A 17,600-nucleotide genomic window follows, 5' to 3' on the forward strand; every position below is an offset into this window, starting at 1 on the left:
TAGAGTTAGAGAGAACTCTAATCCGCCTTTGGTTAATCCAGACATCTGAGCCTACTGCATTCTAGTACATCTCCAAGCACGCATGCGCAATCGCCTGGTTTCTTTGCAGCTTTCATGATGCGCAGCAAGCATGCAGCAGCGCGCTCAGAGCTCCCAAAAGTCAACAGTATGCCTGGCAGCCAAAATGACCCTTTCCACCCGATTCATTAACAACAGACAAAAACTGCCACTGGCTGTCAGTCAAACCCCAAATTGGTATTAATGTTCTATGCCTAACTGAACAACGTCCCACAGGTTGCACTCAAGGCACCCTTTAGAATGGACAAAACTAGAGAGACGCGCGTGCTTTCCATTCTCTCCACGGCCTCTCTCTGGCACGTGCTTTAGAATCTGGCTAACAGCCAATGGGCGAGGGGTTCTCAATGGCACACTGGTGAAAAGAAGTACACTACGAACCCGAGCCCGCAAAACACACCTGTCCTAAATATGGGACTAGCCAGGTATCTATTGGCAGTTTAGTCTGCATTGTTCCAATTGAAACAGGGTAAAAACTGATTTGAATATGACTGGGTGCAAACTGAGGTAACATGGTATGCAAAATAACAATGGATTGGTTTGCAGTCCGAGTATTTACCAGTGGCTGAAATTAATTCAAGCATTCCATCCATCACTTGTTTGTATACTTTAATGTAAAAAAACAGAGCACGGATTAAAATTCTAATACTTTATCTGGGGAATAGCACTAGCTAGAAAAAGAATTTAACAACTATTTTTAATAGTTATTAAAGCACCATGGGATGAACTGTGTGAAATGCCTACCAGGTGAAACTATAGGCTGACCTGATGGGTAGAGAGGACTCCTCCGAACCTCACAGAATATTCAGGGTAGGGGCACTGGAACACCCCCATTTGACACTACAGTGTCACCTACTGCTTGGCAGGTCTGCTGGGTTTTAAATATGAAATTGGGGATGAACTTGAAAAGTAGAAACATTTGTTAATGATGGCTGCTGGAATGAATAAAGTGTAGAAAGAACTGCCTAATCCTCGCCTCCGCATCCTTAATAGAATTGAAACTTTCCTTTACGATAGCTAGAACATTTTTCATTCATGTTTCTACACTATTTAGTTGCTGTAAACCCCTGCTTTTGGCGTACTAGACTTCAGTTTCTGAGTTTACATTTAACACTTGGGGCACACTTGAAAGGAAGCAAACATGATGCAAAGACAATTCTAGTGCATTCACCATCTGGTTTCTGGAAAATTCAGTTTTTTCCCTACCAGACATCTGACTCCAAGTTTCTTATGGGTACAGAGCCTGCTTCAAATGTGGTTTTATCGTCAAATGGCAGAGGACACTAAGATTACCATAGTAACCCAACACACACATACACATACACCCAGCACTCAGAGCCCAAGTTTATGGTGTCTGGAGACTTTTGCAATCTTGAAAATAGCCAAAGTGGGTAGGGTTGGCCCTGGGAATGTTTACCCTTCTGGTTAAGGCGTGCCCATGAGTCATTCCAGCCCACTAGCTCATGCAAGGCATAAATGTGGCACCTCCAGGTACCCATTTCAGAAAACTTCCTGGACCTACAGAAGATCAGAAGAGGAGAGGACCTACTTCTGTGACCCAAGAAGAGACCTGAACCCAGGACATGGAGGTGGGCTCCAATGGCCATAAGACTGACCTCCTCCTTGAACAAGCTACAGGGATACAATACGCTAGTAAGTCCTTCACGGGAAGCACCCAGCTGGCACCTGGACTGGCACTGGACCCTGCTGCTAGCGTCTGTGTGACACCCTGTGAGTCTTTAATTGCCTCCCCTTCTGGCCTGGAGGCTTCAGAAGTGTACTCCTTCTAAGTCAGAAAGTAAACTCTGTGACTAGGACAAGCCTGGTTGGTGTATATGACCCACGCAGCCAATGTGGCAAGTCAAACTCTTTGTAAGGGGAGGTATCAAGCACTCATGCAGTTTGTAAATCAAAGGCATCATCAGCATAATGAGTGGGGAGCAAGGGATCCCCTTCACCATCATCATCAGTATCCTGAGGTGAACACATAATCAGATCCAAAAAGAAAGTGGTGCCTCTGCAGATAGTTGTCGCTTGGTAGAAGTCAGATTGCAGTTAAAAGTCAGATTGCATGACAACTGGTTGTGTATATGTAATTTCATAACGCAACATCAGCTGAGCTCCAACCAGATTTGATTTAGGGTATGACATGGACATTTGGGGATACACCAGCACAGGTGGAGTTGATACTGGCATTGGGAACCGGTACGGATCTTGTGGCTGGAGTTGAAGTCTGTACCTTAGTCAGGATGGGCCCAGTAACGAGACCCAAGGGGACAGACTGTACCAGGAAAGGAAATGCAAATGGTAACCCAACAGGAGGCCCCTACAGTTCTGTGGGGCTTGAAGGAATGCCAGAAGGAGCCGGAAGTGCACCGAAGGCATGCAGCATAGCTTCTTTGAAGGCCTCGATCTACTGTGGGGTCAGTAACACCCCAGAGAACTCTGCGCATCCATGTCAGGTGACTTCGAAGGAGTGTGACTTAAATCTTGACACCGTTCCACCTTCTCTTTGGAGTCAGAATGGTGGAATGGGGTTGTGCCCCACTTCACTTTTCTTATGCTTGCACTAGAACATTCCTGAAGATTTCGAACGGGAGCATGAAGTGGAGTGGTCGTAAGAACAAACCAGGGAAAAGGCCCATGACTTGGAGTCGGACCGCCGTAAATAGGGTCTCCCGGTCTCAATTCCCTTTCGGGGTGCATTTTGTCACACAACTTTGAGTCATGTCTGGAGCTGAGGCATCAAAGGCTCACCATGTGCAAGTGCATGAATGACATCGGTTTCCTGCAGCGACAGTATGCCTTAAGTCCAGTCTTTTTCAGTGCTGACTTCGTTCCCTAGCAAACTGTTCATGTGTTATCTTTAGCAATTGTCGGGAGACTTGACAAAGTGGGAGCAGAAATTCAAATCCACATCAGATGACACTGTAAGAAAGGAACCAACATCAGAACTCATGGATGGCGCTTAAATGCAGCTCTGCTCTGTCACTAACATGATGGTATACAGTCGGAGCAGAACAGCATGGTTTCACCACTTGGCCTGCTGGAGCACTGCTACGCAAAAATCCACTGGGTTTAGTTTGGTGCCTGGTGAATACTCAAGCTATTTTTGAATGTAACTAAAGCAACATATGATAATGCACTCTCAGTTTCGAGCACAATTCAAAATTACAAAAAAAGTGTTTTTTGCTAATCCTAACTGCTGAATAAATAGAGTTGTACAGGTATCGACATTGTTGTGTGTGCAAAAAAACATCATCACACTTTCCTGTACTCCAGCAAGATTTTCACAATATTCACTTTAAAAGTCCTCTCACTTTGGAGTTGGAGAAAGAAAAATAAACACCACTCACATAAGCCGGAATTGATCTGAAGACATGTGGCCTGTCATTTGACCTCGATCTCTGAAGCACCAAATGTGAATGATAAACAGAATTAAGGCATATTTATATATTGCTTGGACCCACCAAAAATGGGCTGGCAATCAACAGCGTGGGAAATACTGATTAGATGGCTCTTTCAGCACTTAATAACCTTACTAAACTCAATACATGTTCCAAACCCGGCCCTAACCCTGTGAATGACAAATGGAAAACAAAGGTGTGATAAATGTCACAGTATGACAAGCTCACCAATTATTTATCCTGTTTTAAAGAGATCCGAAAAAAAAATAAAAAAAATAAACCTTGTGTCCTTGTCGTGAAGGAACTCCATTTCAATGTCACCCACCCTTCTTTTTCTTGCAGCAGTAAAGCAAACAACCACTGGCAAAGCCAACAGATCTCACCTAAACAAGAGCTATTGGTTTTTGTCATTGTCTTCTAGCCATGTTGTACAGCAGTGTGGCTGCTGTGCAGAATGGCTAAATGTTAGGGGAAAAATGCTATGATGGCAGTGTTATGCCACTTTCTTTTTGTGGCGGGATAGAAGGGAGCAAGCAAGAACAACGCAGGAGGGGGCAGAAGGAATAGGGCAACAACAACGCAAGAGAGGCCGAAGGGATTGGGCAAGCAGCAATGTGGGAGGGGGCAGGGAAAGCAACAACAAAGTGATGACGTGGCAAAAAAGAAGAATGCGGGCGAAGGCAGGACAGGCGAGGTATGCAACACCAACGTGGTAGGGATGGGGCAAGCTACAACAATGCGGGCAGGAGGGACGGGCAAGCACCAACACTGTGGGTGGGGGCAGAAGAGACTGGGCAAGCAACAAAAATATGGAGGGGACGCGAGTCTGAGCAAGCAACAACAACGCAGGAGGGGGTTGGAGGGACGGGGCAAGCAACAACACCACAGGAAGGGGGTGGGAGAGATGGGGCAAGCAATAATGTGGGTGGGAGCTGGAGGGACGGGGCAAGCAACAACATCGCAGGAAGGCGATGGGAGGGACAGGGCAGGCAACAACAACGCAGGTGGGGGCAAAAGGGATGGGGCAAGCAACAACAACGCAGGAGGAGACAAGAGGGATGAGGCAAGCAACAAACGCAGGAGGGGGTTGGAGGGACAGGGCAAGCAACAACAATATGGGAGAAGGCAGTGGTGACAGGGCAAGCAATAACAGTATGGGAAGGGTCAGGAGGGACGGGGCAAGCAACAACGCCACAGGAAGGGGATCAGAGAGATGGGGCAAGCAATACCACTGCGGGTGGAAGCTGGAGGGACGGGGCAAGCAATAACACCACAGGAAGGGAATGGGAGAGACGGGGCAGGCAACAATGCAGGCGGGGGCAAGAGAGATCGGGCAAGCAACAACAACGCCGGAGGGGGCAAGAGGGATGGGGCAAGCAACAAAAATGCAGGAGGGGGTTGGAGGGACGGGGCAAGCTACAACAATGTGGTAGAAGGCAGTAGGGACAGGGCAAGCAATAACAATATGGGAAGGGGCAGGAGAAACGGGGCAAGCAACAACACCACAGGAAGGGGGTGGGAGAGATGAGGCAAGCGATAACATTGCAGATGGGAGCTGGAGGGACGGGGCATGTAATAAAGTAGGAGGGAGGCAGGAGGGAGAGGGCAAGCAGCGACAACATGGGAGGGGCGAGCGGGATGGGCAAGCAGCAATAATGTCGGAGGAGCAGGAGGAATGGGGCAAACAACAACGCGGGAGGGGGTGAGTTGGGCAGTTATGACATCACTTGTAGCTGCTCTGTAGAGGGCTAGAAGGGGTGCTAAAATATTGATAAGTTTCTACCATATCTTCAGTTGAGGTCAGAGTCTATTTTCCACATGTGCCAACAGGTAACAGGATCACTGAGTGCTCTAGCATGCAAATCTTTAATTAACAGAGCGTGGGAAAAATCTCACATTTGTTTTCACTTGGGCAAAATGTGGAACATCAGGGGTGGGGCTATGTTTTGCCACTTAACCCCTGCTTTTAGAAGTTAAGTAGCATCAACTTTAAATTTCGTAGTATATTTAATGCCACAACTTTATTATTAGCCTGCCTTGGTTAAAGGTTACTCTTTAATGGTAGTGTAATAATCCCCCTGAAAACAGTGTGCTGCCCCCACTCATCTTTTTGTTTGTGGATGGTTTCAAGTAGCATGAGGATCCTGCAGGTGGCGGCGTGTGGTACTAGGCGTTTTACAGTGCAGGAGGTGGAAGGGATGGGCAAGCAAAACAAGGCAAGAGGGGCAGGAGGGATGGGTTAAGCAACAACGCAGGAGGAGGCAGGAGGGACTGGGCAAGCAACAACAATATGGGAGGGTTGGAGAAAGCAGCAACAAGGCAGGAGGGAGGAAGGGAGCAAACAACAACATTGCGTGCAGGGTGGGACGGGGCAAGCAATAACAAGGCACGAGGAAGACGGGCTGGACAGGGCAAGCAAAATAATAATGTAGAAGGGAGGTCGGTTGCACGGGACATGCAACAACGCAGGGGGGGGGCAAGCAACAAAGCCAAGCCGGGTGGGGAGATGGCCTGAAAACACATGCACTCTTATGGAGTACCGCAATTAAAAGAAAAAGTTGATATGAATGTTCGAGTAGTGGAAGGACACTGGGCAAGGAAGCAGTACTTGGGCCATGTTCAAGGGGCGGGGAAAACACACCAAGAGGAAGTGAAACAGTCACATGCTGACCAATGAGCTGCCATCTAGGGCAACAATGAAAGGCTCTCCAACTTTTATCTTGTGCAATTTCCTGTACATTGCCACAGCTGTAGTTTAGGATCTCCATTTCTCTTCCCACGGTTTGCCTCCTGGTGTTCATTGGCCTGCCTTTCTTTCATTTGCCTCAAGCGTGCGAGTGGAGAACTGTTTTTGTGATGGAGTCTAGTTTACTTTGGATGGTGTGTCCTAGCCATCTCCATCATCTTCTCATATTGATAAGAGTCCATCTCTCTTGCTTGCAGTTCCTGATTGCAGATATTCACGCCCAGAAAATGCGAAAGATTCTTTTCAGGTTAATATTTGGAAGGCTAACAGTTTGGTGAGGTCGCTTTTCATCACCTGTCAGCATTCTGATCCATTCAGGACTGTGGACTGAATGCAGTTCTGATAAAGTCTCAGCTTGGTGTTTGTGCTGTACTGAGATGGCATCCATAAATTGTTCAGAATTCTTAAGGGAGTCATGGCCTTGCTTAGTCTGCTCTTGATGTAACTGCCTGCCCCTCCATGTCTGATAGTACTGCCTAGGTAGGTGAACTCTTCAGTCATTGCAGGGTGCTCCCCATCCATCTTGATTGATAAAGGGTTTGGGAAGTTGATTGGAATGACTTTTGAATCTTTGTGTTGATCTTCAGGCCTAATTGCTGTGCGTAGCTGTTGAGGTGAGACGTCTTCCTGTTTTTATTACATAAAACACATTTTCACTGCGCTATTTCTTTTTCTTCAAAATGTTTTTTAGTTTTCCCCTAATTTCTATCTATGAGAGAGATAGAGAGGGGAGAGAGAGAGGAGAGAGAGAGAGTGTATAAATATATATATATATATATATATATATATATATATATATATATATATATAGATATATATATATAGATATAGATATATAGATATAGATATAGATATACGTGTTGCCTTTCAAAAAAGCTGGTAGGAGTATTTGAAAGACGGAATAGGCAGATTAAGGGAACTGCAAGGTACGCCACCATGTGCCAGAGAAGAGCGGGAGGACAGAAAAAAGAAGTGCATTTAGAAAGAACATATGGCCCATAGTTAAAGCATCCACATAGCACGGGCAGTCGCCGGGGCGGGCACAAAATATTCAGAAGGCGGGACAAATTTATAGTATTCATCAATGAAACTATGGAGTTTGAAAAGGCAGGCTGAGCAACCAATTGATAGCGGCTGGTGTGTGTTGGCGTGTTTATTAATTACAGATAGAACACAGAATGCCTCGCAGAGCAGCGCATGTGTGCTGCCTCTTGGCTCAACCTAAAACACTAGGGTTTTGATTGGACCAGGGAGCTTGTTTTTTTTCCCCTTGCGCCAATTTGTTCCCATGGGAGAGACGCTGCAGATTGCCTGCCTGCAATATGAAGAAAAATGTTGGAGGCACCCATTACAGGACTTTGTGGGGGGGGGGGGGGGGGGGGAGAAACAGGGAAACAAACACACACACACACACACACAATATCCTACTGATCTAGGCCTCCTGGCACCAACATAAATAAAAAGTATATATATATATTTTTTAAAATACACCAGTTGCCATTTTAAGTATTAATTAAGGGTGTGGGTGTCTTCTCATTCAAATTTTTGGGGAGAAGGGAAAAAGTAGGTCCCTCCTCCCCAAGCCAGTCACTCTCCCGGGGACCCCATTCGGTCAAAGGGGTGGGGGCATGCAGCCTCCCTTCCCTGCACCATCATTAGGCACTGGGAATCCCAGCCTCCGCGGCCATAGTCTTTGAAGGAGGATGGGGGGTGTGGCACTGCCTCCCTAAGCCTCTTTTGTGCCCCTGGTTATGAGGCCCATCTGCCACGAACAAATACTAATAGAAGTTGAGAGGGGCTGCGCTGCCCCTTCCCCGTGAGAATATCAGACCCAGCATAATCTACAGTGTATTGGGGAGCAACTGAGACACTGTAGTCCCCTCCCCCAGGAGAGTGTGAGCATCCCACTGGGTGGGAGCAATGAAAGGGTGCTAGCTGAGAAGCTGTTTGGGGCCACGGGGGCCGGGGACTCCCTTCGTTGCCATCAATGCAATGTTTTGTGGGTGCTACGGGGGTGGGGTGGGCTACATATTGCTTTTTCTTTTAATAGGGCCCCAGGAAATGGGGCTTTGGGAGGGCCCCACTTATTTTTAAAAAAACGCATCCCTGAGGATGGGGGTCGCCTGGGCCTGGAAAGGCGAGAGGAGGATGGGCCACATAATCACCCTCATGAAAGTAATGTACGGGCATCCTGGGTGGGAATATTCATTATTCACTGCTCCTTTGAAGGACCGCCGCATCATGCCCTGTGCTTTATTTTATATATATATATATATTTTTTTTTTAAGCTTTGTGATGCCCCTAGAATAGGGGAGGCAACACGAACCCTATATGTAGCTGGAGTTGCAGGGTGTCCACCAGCCCCCTAGCACTATAAAAAAAATAGTAACTCTCCTGGGACATTAAATCATGACCCCAGGGGAACTTACAATATGTTTTTAAAGCATGCCCACCTGGAGATCTATGCTCTTCAGCTGGAGTGCAAGGCCCTCTTGGGGTAGCTTTTATGATTGCATTTTACGGGCCGAAATATGTTAAAAGAAATGCTCTGAAGTTTTGTTTTTATTTAAATAAACAGTATGTCTGGCTATTTTTTTACATTTTTCACACACAAAATGTAAAAAGTCAGACTTTGAGAAAAAAATAAAAAACATTTTTATGATAATATCAATAAACATTGCATTGTATGAATTAATGAAATACACATTTGATTTAAAGTATTGGCACATTTTTGGAGAAAGAGGATAGATCGGTTTTATTTATATGTTCATTCCCTGATGAAGCCAATAGGCTCAATTTTTATATTTTGATGTTGCAGGAGGCCGTGCATGGCATAGGCAGGGGTTGATTTTAAGTAGGCTAATAAACTAGAACTATCTGTTTAAAAAAACTTAGAAATTCACTGCAAGAAATAAAGGTTAAAGTGATGTTATAGTTAGGTGAAAATTTCTGTATCAACGAACATTTTAAACTAAAAAAGAAAAAAAACACACTGAAATTCACCAGTTATAGTTATCTCAGGTAACTATAACTTGTGCCCTAAGGTAAGCATAGCTCTCGCCATTGCAATGCACAGCTAATTATCCCATATATTACATCACTCATGACAGGCTCGCCAAAAATAATGCACTTATTGTCAGCCATTCTCAGTGAGCAGCTACACGGCCTGTTCTCGGAGATAATCCATTCAGGAGTTTTTCCGGATGCCTGGAAAATCGCAGCAGTCAACCCTTTACTAAAAAAAAGTACCCTGGACCCTAAAGACCTCAGCAGCTATAGGCCAATCTCCAGAATACCTTTCCCAGCTAAGGTATTGGAGAAGCTGATCAACCAACAACTGAAGGATCTCGTAGTCTCCAGAAACTACCTGGATAATTCACAATATGGTTTCAGAGAACAGCACGGTACCGAGACAGCATTGGTGATGGCAGCGGAAGGTCTCAGGAATACTTTAGACAAAGGAGGGAAGGCCGCCTTGATCTTGTTAGATCTATCGGCGGCTTTCGACACCGTGAACCACGATATCCTCCTGGCACGCCTGGACGAACTAGGGATTCAAGACTCTGCTCGCCAGTTGATGGCGTCCTTTCTGAGAGATAGATCTTTCACAGTCACCTTGGGAGAACACGCGTCCAACCCTTTCGTGACACCATGTGGGGTACCTCAGGGCTCGGCGCTAAGCCCTACTCTCTTTAACATTTACGTTGCTCCTTTAGCCTCAGTCATTAGAAACTTCGGTTTCACACCAGTCTCATATGCCGATGACACTCAAATAGTGGTATCAGTATCTGGCAATATAGAAGAATCAGTAGATCGCTTTAGGAACTGCATGACTCAAGTCAATCATTGGATGCGATGCAACTGCTTAAAGTTAAACGGTGAAAAAACCGAGATCATGCTGCTAGGTACTATGGCCGATCTCTGGTCCCCCGACTGGTGGCCTGACACTCTGGGCGACTGCCCTCTCCCAGTGAGGAAAGTCAAAAATCTCGGATTCATTTTCGACGATAAACTGACTTTTAATGCCCAGACAAATAAGGTGTCATCCTCCATTTGGCAGACTTTGAAATTGATCAGAAGAATATGTCCATTTATTCCTCAGGACTCACGGAAAACTGTGGTTACAGCGCTTGCCTTGTCTACACTGGATTATGGCAATGCCTTATACACAGGCATCCAAACTCAATACCTTATTAAACTGCAACGCCTCCAGAATGCGGCAGCAAGATTGGTATTGGACATCCCTAGATCTGAATCAGTCTCTAATAAGCTAAAGGACTTACATTGGCTTCCCGTGGACAAAAGGATACAATTTAAATCTTTGTGCCTGGCTTATAAGGCACTCCACGGCTCAGGACCACATTTCCTGAGAACTCAATTCCAATGGTATGTCCCAGGTAGAAGTCTCAGATCCTCCAACACTAAACTCGTCCAAGTACCCAAATTCAGGCAGAACAGATGGGGAGGAAGAGGTTTTCTGCTGAGGACAACCAAGCTATGGAACCTCCTACCCATTAACATAAAAAACAGCCCTACACTCTTCGCCTTTAGAAAGGCCATCAAGACATGGCTATACCCCTGCTAATCACCCTCGCAGAATCTCCCTGCATCCAACTTTAGCGCCAAGACGCCTTCGGGAATTCGTGCGCTCTACAAATGTAAAAATCAAATCAAATCAAATCAGGCTCTATAACAGCACTGATAAGATCATTGCAACATCTTAAATGACATCATTGATGACAAGGTTGTGCTCGAATTAATAGTTACCTTAGGGTTTGAGTTATAGTTATTAGAGATAACTATAACTGGTAAATTACCGTGATTTTTTTTTTTTTTTTTAGTGTAGACATGTGTGTGTATACATATGGAAATATATATATACACATATGTATATATATAAAATGATATTTATACATTTATATTCTCTCCCGTCCATTCCTCTCTGCTATTCTTGTCTTTTCCCGATGCTTTGCCCGTTTTAAAGAATTTTTAAATGATAGTGTTTCAGAGTAATGACCACTGCAAATGTCTTTTTTTAGGGTTTTTTCTTTTAAGTATCGCTTTTGAAGAGTTAAGTTTCATGGGGACAGTTTTAAATTGTTGAGGCAAAAAAATCACACATCCATAACGCAACCACCCGAGTGCATGATAGCATGCTGTAAATACAACACAGGTGTCATGTTGCCATCTTCTAAACAAGCCACTAACAATTAGTGTACTATATGCAAATGAAACTGAAATGTAAAGGACAGCACTCAGGTAAAACAGAACATTATAAAAAGGATCAAACGAAAATCCATTCATATAACACTGTAGCTATTTTGTAATCTACTTGCACTGCAAACACAAGAAGGCAACACGCACACATGCTTCTAAAAACTAATGTTTAATAAAAGACTTCTCTCAAGAGGTACTATAAACAATTTTCACACTACCCACACACATGCAACCTGGTTGACAAACAGACTTACCTGACCGACATTTCTGTTAGTCAGCAGAAAACAATTAGGAAGAATAAACAAATAATAAGAAAAAAGATCTGGGGCACACTTCTCTTTTCTAAACAACACCCAATCCAAAGCATCTGTGGTATAGAAACAAAGCATATTTGGATGTAAATGTAAGAAAAAATGAGGATGAACTCTCACACCGTTCTTTGCTCAAGCATATCACTATGCAGGAATACTCTAATTACGAATGGGCATCCAGTCTTTGCAGGTCAAAACACAAAAAACTACAAAGAGTTGTTCATTTGGAATGACACAGAAGAACACAACAAAATTCACTGTACACAACTACTTTGAACCACTCCCTCAATAAAAAGGCATGCTGCACCATCCCCATTTTTGTTTCAGAGAGAAAGGAGGGAGGATAGAAAGTGTGTGTTTACATGTGTGTTTCTGAACATGTAAGGAGGCAAGTGAGTTCTCGAATGTAGAAAGTTCAAGAATAGCAAGATATTGGTCTTTGTTTTGGAGAACACAAAACTGATTTGCGCTTTTATGTGCTGGGTGAGGAAGATAAAGGTGAAGCTGGAGGGTGTTGGCTGGGATGCAGGAACAGGCGGTGTCTGGAGGGTGAAATATAGTACTAGTTATTCAATGCATATTTTTTTAAAAGGTAGGTTTGAGGAGGTGGCAGGTGTAAGGCATTATCAGGTACTTATTAATACATTCTGTGAATCTCTCCTCAATTTCTCGCTGCACTGAAGGTGTATGAAGAGACTATTCAGGACTTAAAATGGCACGTGGGTAGAAGACCATAAACAACATTTAGTTCAGGTGGCGTTCATCATCCACAGGTAGAGTAGGTGATTTCCACAGCTGGAGTCCATATATATCCAAGACAATTAAAAGGTTGCTTGTGGTAGCTATGGTGCACATACACAATTACCAGAAAAACATTATTATTGTGCATGCAGTAAAGACCTACAATCACAGTGAACAGAAAAATTAAACATCTTGGGAGACACATATCACACAGCCTTGAAGAGATATACATAATGAATTGGGCTGAACAAATGTTACCTAAAAACTTTCTCTACAGATATTGTTTATCACATAACCACTGCCCATCACAAATACGAAAACCATTTCAATAACATTTCTAAATATTAACATAAAACCTGTTTGAAATAATTAACAGTGGAGAGCATCATATGCAAAACTAGTTATGTACAGTTTTACTGCGGGGTGTGATCCCTCCAATTTCCAGCAATTGCATCTAACATGAGTGTTATGATGGCTGAACCCTTTAAATATGGGTCATGATATGCAAGCATCCGTATAAGAGCTAAAGAACAGGTTTAAGTGTATTTATCAAAATGGAAATATACATTGATAGAAAAAAATACCATAATGTCCTGACAATTATGTGTGAGATATGTTACACAATATAAAAAATTGTTAAGCGTTACTTAATCCTACACACCTACAGGCAAACTAGGAAGACTAGATACTCTTTGACAATTATCAGGATTAAGTAAAGACACTGAATTTGTAGAAACGTGCCAATTAACAGTGTGCAGTAAATGTGTGCCTTTTGTGGAACTAATTACAATTAAAATAATGCTGTTTGCATGAGAATGAAAGAATGTCAACAGCTGTCAATTCAACAGAAACGCACAGCTAAAGAGAGTAACAAACCATCACATCTGCCCCTACTGCCAAAGATTACTTGACAAAAGACAGTAATATTGAAAAGACTCTCAGACTAAAATGAGGCATTGAGGAAGAACAAGGCTGTGATGAAGAGTTGGCAAAATTGATAAACTACACTCATAGAATTAAGGCATTCAACAACCTGCAAGTATGGAGCATTTTAAAATTTTCATAATTTCATATTTGTTTCTTTAATAATGCTACACTAAAACACATTATTTCACAACGTTTAAATCTATGCTTTTTTTTTGCTTCCATGGTGTTCTCCAATTCTCCTTTTGAACATGTCATTTAAAAAATGTGTTGTCCCTTTCCCACGGAATCCTCAAAAGGTGGGAGGCAAGTTGACTACCCTGCGATCCTCCTGAAGGCCCCTTACAAATTACAGGTGGGTAATAGGCATCAATTAACTTTTATGCAAAACTTTAACATCTTTCTGTTACACAGTTGTTTACTAATATTAGATTTGCTGACTAGGGATTGATGTGAAACAACTAATTACACATTGATAATCTGTAACTTTCCTTAATCTACTGTCTACATTGGTGTATTCGTTAGGTTTATGAATGAAATAAATAGGAATAGGTGATGTGTACTCTTAATATATAAATCCTTTCCTCTTATGTTTTCATATCCCTTTGGGATACAGTCTGCTAATTTTGATTCATACCAGCATTATCATCCTATCATATTCCTAAATGCATTATAAAAAAGTGTTTTCATGTAAATTTACACTATACTTTATAATACACTTGGTAATGCAGGCAAGTACTTTCAAATCATAGGCACAGGTATGTATGGAGATCTAAAAAAAAAAAAGGACAAATTATAAATTGTAACATTCTAAAAAAGAAAACTATGTGAAAAAAGATCTACTGAAATGAGAAGGGTTTCCAAATAAACAAGCAAAAAGAGGTGTATGTGTTCAATGAGCTACACAGGAGTCAACATGTCCAAAAATAAAAAGATGCTTCAGTGGTTCACCAGCAGTAGAAATATAACAGATAGGTAACTAGAATGTATTGAGGAAGAGCATGCTGCTGATCTATAAAGCAGTACAGTATATGGATCTTATTGTGGTACTAAAAAAAGGCTGCATATACTGAGATCTATCCAATCTGCCCATCTTGAACCAACTGCAATATGGTACATGAACCCGTTTCCACCTGTGTTTGCTTTCAGTGACATTATTTACTTATCTGTATCCTTTTTCTAGACTTCTCTGAAATTCTGATCTGGACCTCAACAACCCCCACTAAGTCATTTCCATACATTCAACACCCTTTTGATGCATAACAATAAGATACTTGCCTGTACCTATAGACCCATGCTTATCGATGGGGCATAGGCATCTGATAAGTTGCTGTTATTTATTTTAGTTTTTATAAGCAACCATTTTAAGGTGTTTTTTTTCTCCGTTCAGATCCAAAATTATATCTAGCATAGCTTCCCTAGAGTTTATACCGTATGTTCCTTTCCTTAAGTCTGCCTACAACAGACATCTTAGTACACAACTGCTACTATAATAAAAAGGGAAAGACAGAAGGAATGGGGTAACCCATTATATACTGCATTCCGGTAAAGTACCCAGATGTATTTTCATATGAATACATACTCTGATTTACCAGGCAACATAATCTGCTCTTATATGAAGGTATATAGCCGATTGTATCTAACTATGCAGCTGCCAAACAACTAGCCCATCACTGGATCAGATTCAAAATTATTTCCTTATTAGTTTTATAAAAGATTGCCTTTAGTAAATCATATGCATAGACCACAATCTAGAATTCACAAGCCTGCCCATCATTCATAGTTACGTCTTTAATACTCCTCTTCTAATATCCCACTGCTAGCAATATGATTCTGTCAATTGTGTGTCTGTCATTTGATCAACTCCCCATAATACAATATCAGAGAGGAATTCATTTGTTAATGTGGATAAAATCTATTCACATGGGGAGAAGATTACCAGCAAGCTGTATTTTAATCTCTTTAACTCTAAAGCAAAGAAGAGCTCTTGCCGTGGTGAGAAAATAAAACCCTCAGTAACCCTTAAACCAAATTGAGAGCATAGTTTGTCAATCTGCTGCACAGGCCTTTTCTTGCAAAGACTAACTCTAGCCTTCAGCAAATAGCTTTTTTCAACAAATACTATCTCCACTTATTCTCAAACGCACAGACTATGTAAAATGATCTACTAAACTGGTTAATTTATTTGTTAATTATAATCTGAAAATACATATTTAGCTACAGAAAAATACACACCTGATTTCAAGCTTCTGTATGTCTTCTTCTTCAACTTGAAATTGGGATTTCCTGGTATAACTGCTGGATCTTGTAACCTGTAATATAGATTTGTGAATTAAAAGTTGCACCTACTTTATTCAAATATATATAAGGAATCATATTACATGTAGAGCTACAGAATATTAATCATGCGATCAATACTACTTTATTGGTCCAAGCTGGAGGCAACAGTTTACAGAAAGAGCAAGAGCAATAATTCCCTCTATTACCTAGGTGAATGGACATTAATGGCTATGAGAACAAAATGACGCTAAACTGGCATTCAATTTTTAACTTGTTTTTCATCTTTGAAATAAAGAAAACCTCTATGGTGAAGTAGCATAACCCTTCCAAAAGGTTCCCTGTATAACATATTCAAAATTACTTCTATGTACAATACAATTATTTCAATATCTCATTCCATAATCATAAAATAAATTGTCATGCTATAGTTTACACTGGCATAAAATACTCAGGGATTAGCTCAGCAAAGGAATATAACTAGTTGGCAAAACACCTTTCTTCAAAAATAATATGCACAATAGCAATATATATTTAGTTACCCTGAAAGAGTGTTTGCTCAGAAAGAGTATTTGATTAAGATATTTTTAAAATGCAATGCAACATACTTTTTTAAATGCAAAGAAAAAGTGAGCACAAAAGAATTATACAGCACCTTCATATTTTGAGGAGAAATAATATTTCTTAATGAATTAAGTCAAGTTACCTCAAAATAAAAGTCTTCATTGAACTGAGGATTGCTGGTTTTCTTCTTTACTTTTGTCTTCTTCTGGTCATTCCTATTTCAGTGATTAGGAAATAGTTTTAACATGCACTCTTCAATAAGGCACAATTGTTACGTATAAACTTGACTAAATGATTAGCAATTTAAACACTGCTGCATTCAATATGATCTGTCTGAAATATAACTGGAAGGTAAATAGATAGATTTCTCCATTTTGTTTGCTTTTACCATTTAATGAAACATTAGCTACAGTAAATTATCAAGCATAACACTATGTTCATGTTTTCTTGCAAGTATCCAAACTGATTTTGCTCGCATTAATCTGGGTTATACTTATGTTCTTCAGTTAGTTAGGGAAAATGCATTGTTATTTCATCCTTTAATCCTACATGAGTCTACTGCCTCGATTAGAAAACACATTAAGAACAAAAACATGGGTTAAATTGTAATAGTTGTCAGTTAAGGTTTATGAGCATTTCTTCATATCTGGAGCGAATCGATTTACAAATCATCATAAGCAATAGTCTAAACAAACAAAAAGTGTTTAAAAAAGACAAATCCTTTTATACAGTTTATAATTGACAGTCATAATATCATTGTTTGCAGAAATTGTGTTGTACACACAGTAGGACAATTTGTCTAAATGTATGCATACAAACAATACATGAGAAAAAGGTTTAATAATATCACTGCACATGTGCCACGTTTCCCCCCCCCCCCACCAGGCACAAACTATGCCCCTTTAACGGCAGACATCTACAATGTATATTCAGTGCAATTTCAATATACTGCAAGGAGGAGTTTCTGACAATTCAGTGGTAGACATTACCCAATAAAATCAGATAATGGTTTTTATGGTGCATGCATCAAAATCCGACTAATAGCTGCCACTGCACTTTTGTATTTCACAGTGGTTAATAGTTTTAAACTGCTTTCAGCAAAATCACAGAGAATTAAGTAAAGCATGTTCACCTGCAGTAACGCACACAATCGCTGAAATAGACTTCTTCTGGTTTCCAACTCTTTATGCTCTTTGTGTCAAGAGAAGATCGCATGCCACAGAAATTAAGAAGGCTATTGGATGACTACATGTACACATGAGCCCAGTCAATACTGGCAACACTTCCCGTGCCACACAGTCCTTAGATTCTATGTCTGCCTCCAAAATAGACTCATTA

At 41.6% G+C, this 17,600-nt stretch overlaps 1 protein-coding gene across 2 annotated transcripts in view; it reads right to left on the bottom strand.

Moving 5' to 3' along the window:
* Positions 1 to 17,600, bottom strand: part of RASA2 (RAS p21 protein activator 2) — a 516,748-nt gene that overhangs the window by 248,766 nt on the left and 250,382 nt on the right. For both annotated transcript variants that reach the window (XM_085633666.1, XM_085633665.1), the window contains exons 7-8: positions 16,405 to 16,477; positions 15,657 to 15,733 (exon numbers count right to left, since the gene is read on the bottom strand). In XM_085633666.1, the coding sequence (XP_085489792.1) occupies positions 15,657 to 15,733; positions 16,405 to 16,477 (150 nt within the window). The remainder of the gene's footprint in view (positions 1 to 15,656; positions 15,734 to 16,404; positions 16,478 to 17,600) is intronic.

The sequence above is a fragment of the Triturus cristatus genome, chromosome 11 (assembly GCF_964204655.1).
Source record: "Triturus cristatus chromosome 11, aTriCri1.1, whole genome shotgun sequence".
NCBI lineage: Eukaryota > Metazoa > Chordata > Amphibia > Caudata > Salamandridae > Triturus > Triturus cristatus.